This window comes from Pituophis catenifer, unplaced genomic scaffold, assembly GCF_029215685.1.
Source record: "Pituophis catenifer annectens isolate HBS135680 unplaced genomic scaffold, rPitCat1.0.hap2 SCAF_6, whole genome shotgun sequence".
NCBI classification, from domain to species: domain Eukaryota; kingdom Metazoa; phylum Chordata; class Lepidosauria; order Squamata; family Colubridae; genus Pituophis; species Pituophis catenifer.
Genome location: NW_027256886.1, coordinates 9,287,855 through 9,306,915, shown reverse-complemented (window position 1 = coordinate 9,306,915; position 19,061 = coordinate 9,287,855). Strand labels below are relative to the sequence as shown.

General features: G+C 37.7%; 1 protein-coding gene across 1 annotated transcript in view; it reads right to left on the bottom strand.

Annotated features, from left to right (window-relative positions):
- PEX5L (peroxisomal biogenesis factor 5 like) overlaps nt 1–19,061 on the bottom strand; it is a 66,137-nt gene that overhangs the window by 45,648 nt on the left and 1,428 nt on the right. Inside the window, exon 2 of the mRNA XM_070945077.1 lies at nt 14,306–14,410. Within this exon, the coding sequence (XP_070801178.1) occupies nt 14,306–14,374 (69 nt within the window). The 5' untranslated portion in view covers nt 14,375–14,410. The remainder of the gene's footprint in view (nt 1–14,305; nt 14,411–19,061) is intronic.

The window sequence follows — 19,061 nt, the reverse complement described above, 5'->3', positions numbered from 1 at the left end:
CAAGGGCTCCAATTACAATCGGGACAACACACGATTTCTTTTTCCACAGTCGCTCAACTTCAATTTGCAAATCCCGGTACTTTGTGATTTTTTCTTGCTGCTTATCTTCAATCCGTGTATCACCAGGTATTGCAATGTCAATGAACCATACTTTTTTCTTTTCAACTATTGTTATGTCAGGTGTGTTGTGGACCAAGTGCCTGTCAGTCTGAATCCTAAAGTCCCACAAGATCTTGAGTTTCTCATTCTCTAAAACTTTCTCAACCTGATGTTCCCAGTGGTTTTTGCTGTACTCAAATCCAAACTTCTGGCACAATTTCCAGTGAATGATCTTAGCAACACGGTCATGGCGTTGTAGGTAGTCAGTTTGTGAAATTTTGCTGCACCCACTGATCAGGTGGTCGACTGTCTCATTTTTCTGATTGCAGAGGCGGCATTTGCTGTTGGAGGTAACATGTTGAATTTTTGCCTTTATTATTATTATTATTATTATTATTATTATTATTATTATTATTATTATTATTTTCACTAATCAGATGTCCTCCTTTCCAATGATCTATTCATCCATTTATGGACAGAAAGCCAACTTTGGCACACTGCTGAGGCTTTGTAATCAAGTTAGCCTTTCTGTGTAACGAAAGAATTCAACTAGCTAATGCATTATCTGGAAAGATTATCTGAAAGCATATCGGCTGCCCTGTGAGATTTACAAAAAACCTCCCCAAGCTGGCGCCCTTCAAACATATTAGAACTGAAGCTGTTATTAAGGAATTAATTAATTCTGCAGATGGAGTGGCAGGTTTTCAAGCCTAACTTTAAACAGAAGCTTCTTCAGGAAGAGGCAACGAAGAAAAAAAAAAAAAACCAAAAGTGTGAAACAAGGAATAATTTAGTGTTCCACATTGAGTGAGGAGAAAGGCAATGGTATGGGATAAAGGACGTGGATGTGAATAGGGATGCTCAAGAATTCTTCCATGCCGCAAAATCAGAATTCAAAAGGACTTTTGCAATTCATTTGTTCCTTGTAGTGTAAGATGCTATCTTCCAAATCCTTGAAGGATTGTCACAAAGAAGAGGGAATTGACTTATTCTCTAGGGCAGGGATGTCAAACTCGATTTCATTGAGGGCCACATCATGATTGTGTTTGACCTCGTGGGGGCTGGTGGGGGCGTAGCCAGTGTGGGCGCGGCCAGCTCGACATCACTAGTGTCGGGGGCGCCTGTGGTGGCTTGAGTGCTCTGCCAGAGAGAATGGGCTCCTGAGGTCCGTTTTTGGTTGTGACGGCCTCCTGGCAGCCCTCTGCCAGCAAAAATGGAGCTCAGGAGTGTCACTGCATTTCTGTATTTACCAGATGAGCTCATATTTTTGGACTTTAAGACTTTCCGTAGCTTGCCAAGTTTCTTATCAGTAAGCTAACTACGCATGTCCACGTTCCTTTTCTTTTCTTCTATCTTTTTTGTTCTCCTGCCAAGAGGTCCGGCCGCAGAGAGGTGGCCAGCAGGAACGTTGCCAAAATGTAATTATTTAGATAATGAGATGTTTTATTTTCTTTATAACAAATGAGTTTTTCTTAGAAAAATATATCTTCGGGTTTATTTTCTTAATGTATACTTGCAAGGAAAAGTCTCGATCCACATCTCTAAATCAAGGTGCGACTACCCAAAAGCAGAATGGGATTAATTAGCACCCTGACAAGGAGGGCTGTGCATGGCCCTTCCAAGCTCCATTTTCACTGGCAGAGGCATCGTGGCCTGTTCCTTCACTGTTTCCAGGGCAGCCCTGCGGGCCAGATCTAAGCACTCTGTGGGTTGAATTTGGCCCATGGCAGGGGTGGGTTCTAAATTTTTTTACTACCAGTTCTGTGGGTGTGGCTTATTTTGTGGGCGTGGCTTGATGGCCATGGGACTATTCTTTAGGATTTAGCAGAGGTACTTGTCTATCAGACTTTTAACTGCTTGCAAAGCTGTACCGGTCTACTCATTTGTTTTTGGAGGCACTGGTCTACCCATTTATTTTTGCAGGCACCGGTCTACTCATTTGTTTTTGGAGGCACCAGTCTACCACCACACTGCCTTTTAACACCGATCAGCTGTAGGGCGGCCCTTTGAAGCCCCGCGGCAAGAGTTTAAACAGTTTTTTTCCTTCTAGCCAATCAGCTGGGACTCAGGAGGCAGCAATAGATTGGGGGTGGGGCCAAATAAAAGGTAATAATAACGTGGCGGGGGCGGGGGGCAGAACCGGTTCAGTGACATCATATCGTCACCACTACCGGCTCAGTGGAACCGGGAGGAACCCACCACTGGCCCATGGGCCTTGAGTTTGTCACACAGCTGCTCTAGGGCACCAGAGGATAAGAAGTAATGGGTGGAAGCTTGTTAAAGAGAGATCCAACCTAGAAGTAAGGAGACGTTTTCTGACAGAGCAATTAATCAGTGGAACAGCTTGCCACCTGGTGTTGTGGATGTTCCATCACTGGAGGTTTAAAAAAAAATAGACTGGACAACCCGTTGACTGGGATCCTTTACTTCTGCTTTGAGAAGGGGGTTGGACTAGAAGACCTCTGAGATCCTGTCCACTGCTATGATTCTACAGCCTTAGGCAAACCTGCATCTCATATGCAAACACTGTGCATAGAGCAAGTCAAATGGATTGTCATGACAGAAAATAGGGCAGGCTGCATGTGTATAAGAGGGAGTATAATTTTCTCTAAATGAGAACACGTAAGTGCACATGTGAAGAGTAAAAAGGGAAGGGTGAGTACATTTATGTGGACCTATCCACTGGGGGCCCACAGGTGATCTTGTCCTAAACATTGGTGGCATTCCTGAAGAATTTCTCAACTACCAATCTGGTTCTTCGCCTAAATAGATGAACATCCAGCTTGCTTCTCTGGTACATTGTTTCTCAACCTTGGCAACCTGAAGATGTGTGGACTTCAACTCCCAGAATTCCACAGCCAGCAATGCTCATCACTTCGCAGTGACATCCATCCCACCACCAAAGAGTTCCTACTCTCAGGAGGTGCTACTAATATTACTTGAAACAGGATTCTTTGAGATAGGGAAGAAGTCTCCTCCATTTGCTTTAGTGTGGTTGTCACCAGCTACGAATGTGTAAAATAAGGTTTATGTGTCCTGCAATTCTAGCCATTTACGATTAAATCAATATGCCATGGTTAAATAAATAATGGCTTAAATTCATTCATTCATTCATTTATTCATTCATTCATTCATTCATTCATTCATTCATTCATTCATTCATATCATTCATTCATTCTATAACTGCCCATCTCAGCAAGGTGAAATGAGCTGTTTAGAGTTCTAAAACTATAAAACACTTAAGGATGCCAGATTTGTATCCACTCATAATTACTAATTGGGATACTGCGAATTTTGAGCAGAGAGAAAAACTGGAGGCTGGGGGGAATGCCTAATCCAGTTTTGACCCTCAGTGACTTAACTTTTTCTTGCACTTAATGGGAGCTAGTCTAGAATCACATTAGCTGTGTAAAGAGATTTATAACACACCTACCCTCTATTTGTGAGAGTGCTAGCTCAAGAAAATTTATAAAAGCAGCTTTAAAAATAACCTTGGAAAGAACATTGTCAATAAGAGGCTTTTAAAGTCTGTCTTACATGAAGTATTTAACTAGGAGGCTCGAAAACTCAGCAGATTCAAATACATAATGTGTTAACCTGAGTTTGGTTTTTGAGTGGCTTAATGTATGAGGGGAACCTTACTTGATGAACTAATTTAGGATTCAATGAATAGTGCAAATCCAGAAAAATGGATTTAGTTTAGTTAGTTAAGGGTGTGAAGAATCCAAATTGTGCAAGGGCTGGTATTTAGAAAATGCTTGAGGAGGTTGAGGAGGAAGACATACAGAGATAATACTTTATTCAGAGATACAGTCCTCAAGGTTAAATAGTAATACTTTAATAGCAGTCAATAAGCAAGACTCAAGAGCCAGAATATGGGTACTGTATTCAATCTGGTTTATTGGCTGCTGCTATGGTATCATTATTTAACTTTGTAGAATAAGGGTATTCAGTCTACCAGACTTGCCTCTAATCCAGTATTACTATTATGTTATTCATTTTCCTTCTAAAATTAGATTTGCGTCACATCCGAAAGTAAACTTTACTACCTGCAATAATTTTAGACTTGTTTTTTAACGGTTTGGTTTGGCTTTATTTTATGCTTTTTCTGTCCCTCACTCTTCTGAAAAGAAACTTGATTTGTCTGCATTGTCTCTGCAGAAAAAAAAATGCAACCTGCTTCCACAAATCAACAATCTGTTGTTGTTGTTGTTTTCTCAATCACGCAATGAAAGGAAGATTTGCTGAATCATCAGTCTTCCATCATGTTTTACGATGTTCCATTCATTTCAATAGGAGTGACTTTGCTGGTCAGAAGGTCGCAAAAGGGAATCACATGACACTGTGACCGTCATAAATATGAGTCAGTTGCCAAACATCTGGAATTTTGAACATAGGGATCATAGGGATGCTGCAAAGGTCGTAACATTGAAAAACAGGCATAAATCACATTTTCCAGTGCCATTGCAACTTTGAAAGGTCATTAAATAAGCTGCTGTTAGTCAGGGACTACCTGTATACCTTTCTTGTGCCAGCTGCATTAGCTCCCCATTTGCTTCCAGTTGCAATTCAAAGGGCTGATTATTATCTTTAAAACTCAGGTTTTAAAGATAATAGGTTTTAAAGATAATAATCAGCACTCTGAATTGTACCTGGATCAGGTTATCCGTGGCTCAGGTTATCGATGGGATGATTTATCCTTGATGGTATTTGGGTATCCTATCAAATCCGATAAGGTAGGCACAACCTGGGTCCCTTTTGTTGCCATCTACCTGGATATCAGAAAGTGTGACTTTTGCATGGCTGTCCCTACCTTATGAAACACCCTCTCTCCTCTCCTCTCCTCTCCTCTCCCACCCCCCCACCCCCACCCCCTGTGATCTGGAATTTGCATTTCTGTTTAGCGAAACACAAGCTTTCAAGGATAGGCTATCAAGTTCTTAATCTCTCAGTATTGCATGGCAGCTTATAAACAAATCAGTCACTCAGCCAAAAAAACCCTATTTCACTTCTACAAAGAAATGGCAGTTTGGCAGGGAGCCAACATTTATTCAAGGCAATGTTTGAAACATTGCCTTTCAGAGGTACACTTGGCTGATATTATAGAATAGAATAGAATAGAATAGAATAGAATAGAATAGAATAGAATAGAATAGAATAGAACAGAACAGAACAGAACAGAACAGAACAGAATAGAATAGAATAGAATAGAATAGAATAACAGAGTTGGAAGGGACCTTGAAGGTCTTCTAGTCCAACCCCCTGCTCAGGCAGGAAACCCTGCACCACTTCAGACAAATGGTTATCCAACCTCTTCTTAAAAACTTCCAGTGTTGGAGCATTCACAACTTCTGGAGGCAAGTTGTTCCACTGATTAATTGTTCTAACTGTCAGGAAATTTCTCTTTAGTTCTAAATTGCTTCTCTCCTTCATTAGTTCTTTCTGCACCAACTCAGAAAGCTCTAACTGCCCAAGGAGCTGCTGATGCAGTTCAACAGAGGAATTATTATTATTATCATTATCATAATTATCATCATTATAATTATTAATCTGTCATCTGCACCTCTATAACTGTCTGGTTTGGCTCTGCAACCCAACAAGACAGACACAGACTTCAGAGTATAATTAGAACTGCAGAAAAAACAATTACTACCAACTTGCCTTCCATTGAGGACCTGTATACTGCACGAGTCAAAAAGAGGGCTGTGAAAATATTTACAGACCCCTTGCATCCTGGACATAAACTGTTTCAACTCCTACTCTCAAAACAACACTAAAGAGCACTGCACACCAGAACAACTAGACACAAGGACAGTTTTTCCCCGAACGCCATCACTCTGCTAAACAAATAATTCCCTCAACACTGTCAAACTAGTTACTAAGTCTGCATTACTATTAATCTTCTCATTGTTCCTATCACCCATCTCCTCCCACTGATGACTGTATGACTGTAACCTTGTTGCTGGTATCCTTAAGATTTATATTGACTGTTTCCTAATATGATTTGATTGCTCATTTGTCTCCTATGACTATCATTAAGTGTTGTACCTTATGATTCTTGACGAATGTATCTTTTCTTTTATGTACACCGAGAGCATACGCACCAAGACAAATGCCTTGTGTGTCCAAACACACTTGGCCAATAAAGAATTCTATTCTATTCTATTCTATTCTATTCTATTCTATTCTATTCTATTCTATTCTATTCTATTCTATTCTATTCTATTCTATTCTATTCTATTCTATTCTAGTTTCCACCCATTGCTTCTTGTCTGCCTTCAGGTGCTTTGGAGAATAGCTTGACTCCCTCGTCTTTGTGGCAGCCCCTGAGATATTGGAAAACTGCTATCATGTTCCCACTAGTCCTTCTTTTCATTAAACTAGGCATACCCAGTTTCTGTAACTGTTCTTCATATGTTTTAGCCTCCTGTCCGCTGATCATCTTTGTTACTCTTCTCTGCACTCTTTCTAGAGGCTCAACATCTTTTTTACATCGTGGCGACCAAAACTGAATGCAGTATTCCAAGTGTGTCCTTACGAAGGCATTAGTATAGCCTTTATTGTCACTGTACATCATATATACGATAAAACTGGTTAGAGGCTGGTGGACTGAATACCCTTATTCTACAAAGTTAAATAATGATACCATAGCAGCAGCCAATAAGCCAGATTCAATACAGTATTATATGTGTCCTCCTAAAATAAATAAAATGTTTAATACTTAACTTACAAATGGCCCTTCATAATCTAATAACTGTCACGGCTTAACAGTTTTATTGGCCTTTAATTAAAAAATAATAATTTTGTAAGGTGTCTACAGGTTGTTGTCATGTCCAAAAATCATAGACGAATCCGTCTCAACTTTGGCATTGCCAGAAGCTGTCCTTTACTGCAAAATCTGTGAAAATTGAAATCCCCAAGGATGGAAACCAACATTTCAAAATGTTAGGGATCATTGAGTAGCGCCTAAAACTAGCTTTCACTAGGGCCGTGTTAGATTACAGGTAACCCTCAATTTATAAGCATTCATTTAGTGACGGTTCAAAGTTACAACAGCACTGAAATAAAGTTAATTATGACTGTTTTTCACACTTAGGATCATTGTAGCACCCCCATGGGGCTATGAGATTTGTCTTCAGAAGGCAATTTTCAATCCTTACGTGATAGCCATCACAACTGTGGCTCTCTAACGCATGTGCTGGCTGAGGAATTCTGGGAATTAAAGTCCACAAGTCATAAAATTGCCAAGATTGGAGACCCCTGCTTTAAAACATACTACAAGCTATGCAGCTTATAGTAAGTCCCATTAAACCTTATGTTAGTTAGATCTCCTAGACAGCTTAACTAATCTCAGAAAAAGCAAGCACGTAGTTAGGCCAAGTTAATATTTGAAAGAGAATTATTACAGAATCCCAAGGTTATAAGTTACACTTGGAAGTTGAAAAGAAAAATCATACAGCTAGTCCTTGACTAATAACCATTCGTTTAGTGACCGTTTGAAGTGACAACAGCAGTGAAAAAAGTGTCATATGACCATTTTTCACACTTACAACTGTTGCAGCCTTTCCATGGTCAGGTGATCAAAATTTGGTTGCTTGGCAACTGGTTCATATTTATGACAAGCAAAGTCAACGGGGAGGCCAGGTTCACTTAAGAACTGCGTTACTAACTTAGCAACTGCAGTGATTCACTTAAGAACTGTGGCAAAAAAAGTTGTGAAATGGGGCAAAAGTACATTTAATAAGCGTCTTGCTTAGCAATGGACATTTTGGGCTCAGTTGTGGTAGTAACAGAAGGATTAAAGGTAAAGGTTCCCCTGCACATGTGTGCTAGTCGTTTCTGGCTCTAGGGGGTGGTGCTCATCTCCGTTTTTAAGCCGAGGAGCCAGCACTGTCCGAAGACGTCTCCGTGGTCATGTGGCCGGCATGACTAAACACCAAAGGCGCACCGAACGCTGTTACCTTCCCACTAAAGGTGGTCCCTATTTTTCTAATTGCATTTTTTACATGCTTTCAAACTGCTAGGTTGGCAGAAGCTGGGACAAGTAACAGGAGCTCACTCTGTTACGCAGCGCTAGGGATTCGAACCGCTGAACTGTTGATCTTCTGATTGACAAGCTCAGTATCTTAGCCACTGAGCCATTGCGTCCCACTTAAGTCAAGGATTGCCTGTACATTATTCTGGAAGGCGGTTCAGAGTTGAAGTAGGCTGGCATTCTTTAGAAACCTGAAATTGCTGTGATTCCAAAACATTGGAAAGACATCAGGTTGAGGGTGTTTGTTCTTTCAGTTGTCAAGCTCTTGTTAATGTTGTTACCATTCTTGGACATGAATGCTGCTGGCTAACTTCAAGTGATTAAAACAATAATCCTACTGTCAGGACTCAGAGTTCTATTCAATACTCTGGGAAGGCATGGTTGAGAAGCTAAGGTAGACAATCTAATTTTGTCAAATATTCTGTTAAACATATCAGCAAGGTGATTTTAAAAATTTAACATTTTCACCTATAATATTATTATTATTATTATTATTATTATTATTATTATTATTATTATTACTACTACTACTACTACTACTATTATTATTTGCCAATATGCCTTCCGTGTAATTTGGATGAAGAATATGCGGATTTAAATAGCTCTCCTAGTGTGGTGATAAAGTTAGAATAAGAGAGAGGAAGAGAAAGAGTGGAAGAGAGGGAGGGAGGGGAGAGAGAGAGACAGAGAGAGAGAGAGAGAGAGAGAGAGGGAGAGAGAGAGAGAGGTCTAATTGAACATAGAAGTCAAGAAGAATGGAGGGCTTCTAGAAAATGATTGAACTACCATATCTCAGCGGAAGAGAACCACTGACCACAAGATGGCAGCAAATAGGTACTAAAATGATACTTCTCTGCTGCCACCTAGAGGCTGAGTGTTTGCAACCAAAATATGGTAGCTCTACTAACGGTTGATCTCCATTTGCATTGAAATATGCCAGCTTCCTCCTTCAAATCCGTACCATTCTGCCCACCTTTAATTTCATAGTAAGGAGGGGTTTTTCCTCCGGAGACTCCTCCCTCGGTATCTCCTTCATCACCATAGAAGGTCTAGAATGGAACTAAATGTTTTCCTTTTCTACATTAAAGCTGAGTTTGTAGACTACATAAAGCCATGTCATGGAAACCACTGAAAATAGGTTCCCCGTGGATAGACTCCAGCAGTGAAGAAATACGATATAGCCATGCAGGTCGCATTCAATTGTTTTTGATCAACTCCAGAGGAGATACAGTTTTGCCGGAAAATAGTGACATGACCAAGGCCATCCTTTTGATCTATGCCTGTATGCATTAAGAATACAACATGGGAGTCTAGCACAGAGAGAATTTTTAAATGGCTTCCCTACTACTACAGACGAAACACATAAAGTTGGATCTAAAACTTTCTCATTTTCTTGCAGTCTTACACGATGTCAGACAAATGCTCCCTATGAAAGGTGCATGGGGATCGGCATTAAAAGGCAGCGAAGTATTGATAGCAGTCTGCAAGTGATAAAGGCAACACGATCAAATACAACAAAGCTGATCTGGAGGCAATTATCAGAAATACTTGTCAACGATGGCAAAGATGAGGTCAGTTCACAACACAGGAGCACAAAAACATGCACAAACCAATAAACAGTTCACTCTGGAAAACTCTTATGATTACTGGAAATAAAAGCAAATGGGCATGAAAACACATTAGAATATGAATCAGGAGTTCCACTCTCTCTCTCATTCAATTTGCCTGATTCATAAACTGGTTTGCATGTAAAACCAAAACAGGATGTATCAAAGCAAAGCTTCCTGCGCTGTACTGTATCTGTAGGTCAATAAAAAGTGGTATCATCAAACAGGTAGATTTTCCTACAAGGATTATTACCTGTGCATAACTTCATATACAAAGACCACTCAGATATTCATTTTGCTTTGTATGTTTGTTAAGGAACTGCTCTTGGGAATTGGCAAGGCGTTAACACATATTCACGTAAAATACAGACAGAATCACAACCTTCTTACATAGGGAGAAACGAATACATTTTCAGTGTAATATCTGGTGGAACAATGGTCCCTCTGAAGTTACTTATTTACCTTGACGTATGTGTGTGGATAATTCAATATTGCAAATCTGTAAAAGGCAACTGAGAAGGAGTTATTTTAAGGCACAGAAGCATATTGGCAATTCCTAATAACTTGAATTAAGCTACTTTGGGATTTTACACAAATGGAGTAAATTAAATGAAATAATTGCAAGGTTTGAGCTGCCTTTGAATTAGTTTGAATCATTCAAGTAATTTAACATTCATGGGTATTTGAATATGTAGAAATAATAATAAAAAGGTGGGCTGGTATTTTAATACATACATTTGCAAATTGTTGATAATAATGGCCTATATTGTTTATTACTGCTATGGTTACCATTATTTTAAACACACTGTACGCTTCAATCTGGCGAATTCAATTGTGTAAAATTCATTTACTTCTGTTGGGAAAAAAAATATTCCACGCAAATAGCTCCCATGAAGTTAAAAAGGAACATGATTCACATGAGAATGAAACAGCTTTTGAAGCTGAATTTCCTTTGCAATTAGAAATACTTTTATTCAACTTTTCATCAAGCCATGTGTCATATTGAACTTCTTACGTTAGCTGTGCTAAGGATTATCACATGCTTCTTATTGGAAAGCATGTTTGATTTGTTCCTTTGAAAGATGGAAATTATGGGGCTATGTTTTGATGTCCAACATGTTATACTTAAAAGTAAATCTGATATAGAATTCATTTCTAACTGGAAACTTTTCTTAGATAATGGCTTAGTGTATGGATTTGTGCCACATCCCAAATATGGCTTATTATACATTTAGTTTATATTTTTACTTTACAAGCAATTAGAATATGTGATTCTATAGTTAAAATTAGATCATCTATAATTAGAATTACGTTGCCTATAATTCTAGCTACTATGTACATATCGTGTTAATCAGATACTCTTCGTTTAAAGTTCTTAGTTTAGTCTTAATTTAGTCTTACTCTTAGTTTTTCCTCGTTAGTCATAGCTTAGTCCTAGTTTAGTCTTAGTTTAGTCTTAGCAGAATCAAAAGAGGGGTTAGTTTAGAATCATTATGTAGACACAAGTGAACGAAGTCCAACTTCCCCTGAATTCTGGTAACTCCTAGCAGGTGCTAACTCTTAGTTGAGTATATTCCTGTGCGTAGGTCTGAGTAGCAATAAATCAGTTTAACTGGACTTTCATGAGTGGACCTGATCTTCCCTGCCTGACATTTGATGTGCTTGAGATAGCTAAAGAAACATTAATCTCCTTGACAATTCAGATCCTATGTTTACTTACATTTACTTTCTTAATTATATTTTACTTTTCTTTTGATATGTCTCTTATCTCTCTTGAATTGTTTTTAGTAATGCATTTAGTAAATAAAATGAAGTTAAAAGCATAAAGCCTTTGGGTTGTGTTTTGTTTTAAATGTAACTTTCCATTTATTCCATACAAACAATAATAATAGTAATAATAATAATGAGTATGATCCAATAACTAGGGGAGGAACCAAAATTTAGAGCCACGGCCCACATTTTGATGCAGAAAGTCTAAAAAAAAAATCACAGTATTACAGAGTTAATATTTAAGTCTGTCAAAGGCACATGAGGGTCCATACATAGTACAATTCAGAACCTTAATTAAAATAGTTGATTATAAGGATTAATTTAACAAGAGATCCCTGGCCAGACTGTTCCGTACAGCCCTTCCTGTATACTAATACTAATCCCTTAGTATTACTGCATCCTGTGACAATCTATTTTTCCCTCCATTTGTCATGCATTCAGATGAAAGATGCAATTAATGCCAATATGTAATTAAACTACTGAAAAATCCTTGAGATTATATTGTAACACTAAATTTAGCAATTTCCTCCAAATGCGAAATGTTATTCGTTTTACCTTAGGGATCTGAATCAAATATCTCCATTTATTCCACCCAAGTCTTGTTAGCTATCCACATTTTACTGAATAACTATTTAATATTCTGGTTTATCATATTCAGAGCTTTAGAATCAAACCCATATGTTTACTTTTAACTGCAGTTTCCTAATAATGAACAGTGAGAAGTCAACTTGTTTTAATAAATCATACCTAATGCTAATCACAGTATAGATTCAAAAGTAATGCCAATGTGAAACAAAATGGAAACTTGATTTTAGATTTTCATGATTAGAATGACTTCGTTATTATAGAAATGGCTTGAAATGTTGTGAAATGTAAAACAAAAGGTTGAAGTATTTGTTTGTATTTCACTGCACAGAAAAAGTCAGAAATCACTATTTTTTTCTCTCTGCATTTTCTCTCTCCTCTTAGTTTTCTAACTTTTGTTTTTTCTGTATTTTTATCTTATAATGAAAAAATAATTAATAATGTAGTGTAGTGTAGTGTAATGTAATGTAATGTAATGATATGATATATGATACGATATAATTAATATAATATAATATATGATATAAATAATATGATATGATATGATATGATATGAAATGATATAATATAATATAATATAATATAATAATAATATAATATAATATAATATAATATAATATAATATAATATAATATAATATAATATAATATAATATAATATAATATAATATAATATAATAATATAATAATATTTATATCCTATGTGCAAATATTAGTTCTTAAAAAAGAACCAATATTTTTTAATGTTCTGTCACACTAGGAATTAGAAAGTTAAGGACATTCATTCCTGTTGACCTTAGCTTTAAGTTATAAGATTGAAGTCTCATATATTGATTACTAAAGCAGACTGTTTCAACAAAATAGATTGGTCATTAGATTGCTTGTTTGATTGTTGGCTTTTGAAGAAACACTTCTTCAGTTTTGCCATGTTTCATTTAATCTGTTAATGTATAACCTAGCTTTTCTAAGGTTGAGAACTGCAAACTGCAAAACTGAAGACAATTGGGTACAATTTGGATAAGATCTCGCATGAGCCACAGCAAACAGAACATTCTAGAGAAAAATGGCCTCCACATGCAACATGGTGGACTTGTGTGAAGGAGGTAGGGGTGGTAGAAATCAGTAAACATGACTATTTCAAAAGCATTAAATACTGTGAAGTACGGCACAAAACTCAACAAACCAAGTATGTTTTTTATCTTTTTGCCATTAATGTTCATTTATATCACTACTTTATGTAACTATGGACAGCATGGATCACAGCTGGTAATTTTGAACAGTTTTAGATGCTTTGCTAATGACTAACATGCACAATCTTGTTACGTAAGCCATTTTACTTCGAACACCTGCCTTCAAAAAAAATCCAACATTAATGCAGAATATGTGAAATGGGGAACCAGAAGTAATGTTTTTCTCTGCTTTATACTATATTTTAGGTCTTACATACTTCTTTGAAAAATCTTGTAACAATATATTGCATATAATATTATAATACTGTAAGCCGGACCCTGAGAGCAATGCCAAAGAAGAAATCATATAAATATATCTATAAATAAATGCTGGATATAGTTTATTTTTTTTTGTAAAGGATACAGGTGAAAATATTCTGTTAAAACATATCAGCAAGGTGATTTTAAAAATTTAACATTTTTCACCTATTATTATTATTATTATTATTATTATTATTATTATTATTATTATTATTATTATTATTATTTTTTGCCAATATGCCTTCAGTGTAATTTGGATGAAGAATATGTGGATTTAAATAGCTCTCTCCCAGTGTGGTGATAAAGTTAGAACAAGAGAGAGGAAGAGAGAGAGCGGGAGAGAAAACAAAGAAAGAAAAAGGTACAGCAAGAGTAAGAGAAAGCAGAGAGAGAGAGAGGGAGAGAGAGGGAGGGAGGGAGGGAGGGAGGGAGAGAGAGAGAGAGAGAGAGAGAGAGAGAGAGGGAGAGAGAGAGGTCTAATTGAACATAGAAGTCATGAAGAATGGAAGACTTCTAGAAAGTGATTGAGCTACCATATCTCAGTGGAAGAGAACCACTGACCACAAGATGGCAGCAAATAGATACTAAAATGATACTTCTCTACTGCCACCTAGTGCCTGCATGTTTGCAACCAAAATATGGTAGCTCTACTAACGGTTGATCTCCATTTGCATTGAAATACACCAGCTTCCTCCTTCAAATCCAGACCATTCTGCCCACCTGTGATTTCATAGTAAGGAGGGGTTTTTCCTCCGGAGACTCCTCCCTCGGTATCTCCTTCATCACCATGGCAACAGCCTTATCTGCCGCCCTAGAGCCTTTCCCCTATAATAGTGAAATCAACAATGACTTGTGTCAGGAGGAAACGTATGACATTCCTGTTACAGATGTAGAAATAGCTTTAATATGACATTATCATCAATTTCAATTCCCTTCCTCATCTCCTCCCACCAAACAAACACACATATAGCAAGAAGTTAAACTAACATGTAAAATAGTGGAAGCAACTTGTTGGTGCTGGAAACAAAAATGAAAATTTAAAAGCAGTTAAGCAATCATACAGGTATTGGCACCGCTGTTAACAATAAGATGTAATATGTATTTATATAGATGCAAGGTGTCCAATCCAACATACTTGATCACTTTCCAAGAGATAATCGTTTGTTTCAATCCCGTTTCAATTTTCCATCAATGATACAATGGATTATTTAAAGCAATTTTTCATGGTGTCTAACCAGAAATCTTGGAGCTACCTTTGGTGGGACATGTCCTTAATGTGGCCTCCAGAATTTGCTGCTCAATTGTCATTTTCCTGGGTCAGTAAGAGGATATGTTTAAATCCATTGGGATGATTGAATTAAGTTCAGGTTAAAATTATATTATATTTAAGATTTTCCGTGGCCAAGTCATTTTAGAAGCACATCTTATAGCACACCAAAGTCCATAGGAAATTTCCCACCCCTTAAAAATAGCCAAATCCTCCTATATTTTGTTTCCCAGTGGGCTGCAATTTCATCATTTCATTTATACAATATTTGGGATGAATATTTGGACCACTTACTGCCGTGGGTTAAATTATAAATCAGCCTCCAGTCTGAATCTCAGAGATTCTTTTTCTCCATAAAAAGATAATTTTGATCTATTTAAGATTGTTGTGGAGGTCAAGAAGGCCTATCTCTCCAAGTTGCAGTGAGACACACGAAGTAATGTACAAGTAGTCCTCAACTTACGACCACAATTGAGCCCAACATTCCTGCTAAGTGAGACACTTGTTAAATGAGTTTTGCCCCATTTTATGACTTTTTGGGGGGCTATCGTTGGTAAGTGAACCACTGCAGTTATTAAGCTAGTAAGATGGTTGTTAAGTGAATCTGGCTTCCCCACTGACTTTGCTTGTCACAACACTGCAACCGTCATAAATATGAGTCAGTTGCCAAGCATCTGAATTTTGATCAAGTGACTCTGGGGATGCTGCAACAGTCATAAGTGTGAAAATGGTCATATAAGTCACTTTTCTCAGTGCCATTGTAATTTTGAATGGTCATTAAATGAACTATTGTAAGACGAGGATTACCTGTATATGACTATTTCAAAACATTGTGCTTAATGAGGAGGGTTTGCTAGGTTAACAAGATGCCAGATCAAAGTTAAAGTTGTAGGATTGGACACCATGTGTGGTATTGATTGAAGAAGAATTTAAATCACTATGAACATTTTTTTCCCCATTCTTATTTGCAAATACCATCATGCTGAACCCTTTCATTGTTGTTAGTCCTGGAAAGACTTCAAAGAATCTGCATCAATGCATCATTAACACAGTCATATAAATTTATCAGGTTGCTGCTTTCTTCCATTGTGTCTTTTGTCGTCTTTTCTTAGGAGACCAGAAATCGGGATATAATACAGTTCATTTCCCATCACCTGTCATGTAATGAAAGCTCCAGTTGGCCAATTATCTTAAGATAATTTTAACCATCAACTGCATGGCACAGTTAGCTAAAAAAGTATCTTAATCTCCTACTGGGGCAGAAGCTACCCATTGGCATATGGCAGTATTTTCTTCTGAAATTGAATTGTTAAAAAAAAAAAGAAAGAAAGAAGAAGTATGATGATTACTAGAACATCAAGAGTGGCATGCCAATATTTTCAAAAAATAAAATTAAATAAGAGAGAGAGAGAGAGAAAGAGAGATTAATTTAATTCTTTCTAGAGCAGCAGTCCCCAATATTTGTAGCTTGGCCGGGGAGGGGGAAGTGGAGGGGAACCAGACCACGTGAGTAAGCAAGTTGAGCTGCACACGCGTGCATTCTAGCCCGCCACTCACACGGCCTGGTTTTGAATAGGCCATGGCCTGGTAGTTGGCCGCAGCCTGGGATTTGGGGACCCCTGCTCTAGAGAATGCAATGACTCCCTTCTTAAAACACAATAACAAAACGCAGATAAAATATGTGTTGCCTCAGGAGACAAAGCAATTCTAAAATTCATTTTTTTTAAAAAAAAAAAAAGTAAAGATGGAGAAAGGAACCAAGGAACTTCTCTGGGAAAAACCATATTGATGACAGCAAAAACTTTCTTCAAGCTGGGCTTTGATATCTAATGCCAGTGGTGACCCACCGTATTCAGATGCACCGCATGACTATAATAAAAATCTTCGTTTTTAAACAATCATCTTGCATGTTTTAAGCTAATGCTCCCCGTTGTAAACCATTTTAGTTCAATATTGCAGAATTTCAATTCTGTCTTTCTTGCTTACAACAGAAAAGAGAGGTCATGTATCAATCAAACACTATTACAACTTTTAAATTCCTTCTGATGCAATTTTAAAACCGTGTAGGTCTCAGAAGTTTCTTTGAATGTATAGTCATGGTCAAAATTGTGGAAACCTTTTGGGAGAAGTGTATTTTTGAGGTTTGATAGCTAATAACACCACTTTTTTTTTTTTTTTTGGAGTTTCAAGATCATCATATTCCACTGCTGGAATGGCCTGGGAATACCCAGACCTTAACCCAATTGAAAATTTATGGAGCCGACTAAAGAAACTTGTTAGTCAGAAGCGACCCAGCAATAAAACCTAGTTAATAGAAGCTATCATTCAATCTTGGTTTCACATTATAACAGCTGCAGAACTAAAAGACTTGGTTCACTCCATGGGAAGATGTTGCAAGGCCGTAATTTATGCTAAAGGTTACCCAACTAAAGTATTAACTGACATGGTGATCATTTTTGTATATCTCGTTTTTTCTATGGTGATCATTTTTGTATAACTCATTTGTTCTACGTGTTTCACTTTTTTTCTTTATACTATAACTGCTATTATAATAGCAAATCCTTCATAAATGTTACTGCATTACATTCTTGATTAAATTATCTTTCCATTGATATACAATTTTATGGTACTACTCCAAAAAAAAAAAAAAGTGGTGTTATTAGCTAGTTTTAGAAAATACACTTTCCCCAAAAGGTTCCCACAATTTTGGCCACTACTGTATAATTGTGCTGTGTATATGTGATGAAGTCCTGTGCAGTAATGTGACAACGTTGATCAGATGTCCTCCTGATTGATGATATAATGCAATTATGATCCCCTAATGTCAGGTCAAATCTGACTGCAGGTAGTCCTCAACTTATGACCACAACTGCCATGAATACATGCCGGTTCTCAACCGCCTGGATTTTGATCATGTGACTGTGTAGATGCTGTGACAGTTGTAAATGTGAGGACACAGGTTGCGGGTTACCTTTTTCTGTGGTAACTCTGAATGGTTACTAAATGAATGGTTGTAAGTCAAAGACTACCTGAAGTCAACAGGAGCAAAAGATTATGGTAATAGCTTAGCTATGCTAAGTATTGACTATTATTCTTGAGTTATCCTTTGCATGGAGATGTTGTGGCCTGTCAGTGGCTTGTGCAGCTAGTACCTGATTCCAACAATGAGAAGGCTGGTGTGGTGATGCATCAGTAGCCGTTGCAGCTGGCGCTCGAGTTGGACAGTGAGGAGGCTGGAGAAGATGTGGTGCCAGAGGCAAGGATTCAGCCAGGGCCTTCAGAACCTCCAGAAGCTCCTTTAAGTGAAGAGGACGAAGAGGAGGAGCCTCTTCTCAATGCACGGGTGCGCAGAGCTGCCAAAAGGCAGGAGTGGCTCCTCAGGAGGAGGTCTCCTCGAGAGTAAGGCTTGGGGCTAATTGGCCACTCCCTTAGCCTATTTAAGAAGGAACACCGCTTGCAACAAGCTGTAGAGAACAACTTTAGTTCACTCTCCTTCACGTCTGCAAAATTACTTCTGGGCTTTCTGCCAACTCTAGTAAGATTGTGATTACCTTATCTTAGAATTCTGGTAGGCTGTTAAGACAGTTCATTAACAGCCTTTGAATGATAAAGACTAAGTTATTTGAGTAAAATAAGCTTTGTATAGAGTTTGTGTGTGCTGCGTTCTTTGGGGTCCGTAGCTGGAGCAGAACAGGAGACAGCAATATCCACCTCAGTGAGTTGAATTATAACTATCCTTCTATCCTCCTGATAGGGCTATAATGGGTTCTTTGATATCAACTGTCAATAAAGGAGGATATTTGTTGCTAAGGGTTGAAATGAGGGGTCCTTGGTGCTCTCTGAGCTTGGCTGTTTTCTTGCAGATGTTTCATGACCAAATTAGGTAATATCATCAGTACAGTTGAAACATCTGCAGGAAAACAGCCAAGCTCAGAGAGCCCTAAGGACGTCAACTCTATATTAAAAATTGCCATATGTGTGTGTGTGTGTGTGTGTGTGTGTGTGTGTGTAATCCTTGATTATAATCCTTGATATGCACAAACATATAGCTACTTAATCATAGCATGAATGCCATGAGTAAGACTAATGGTACAAGGCCTCTATTTGCTAGAACTTCACAGAACCATTTTTTCCTTGAGTAAATTTTTAGGCATCTTCAAATAATTTCTGCTATACTGAAATGATTACATTGGGAACTAATTTAGACAT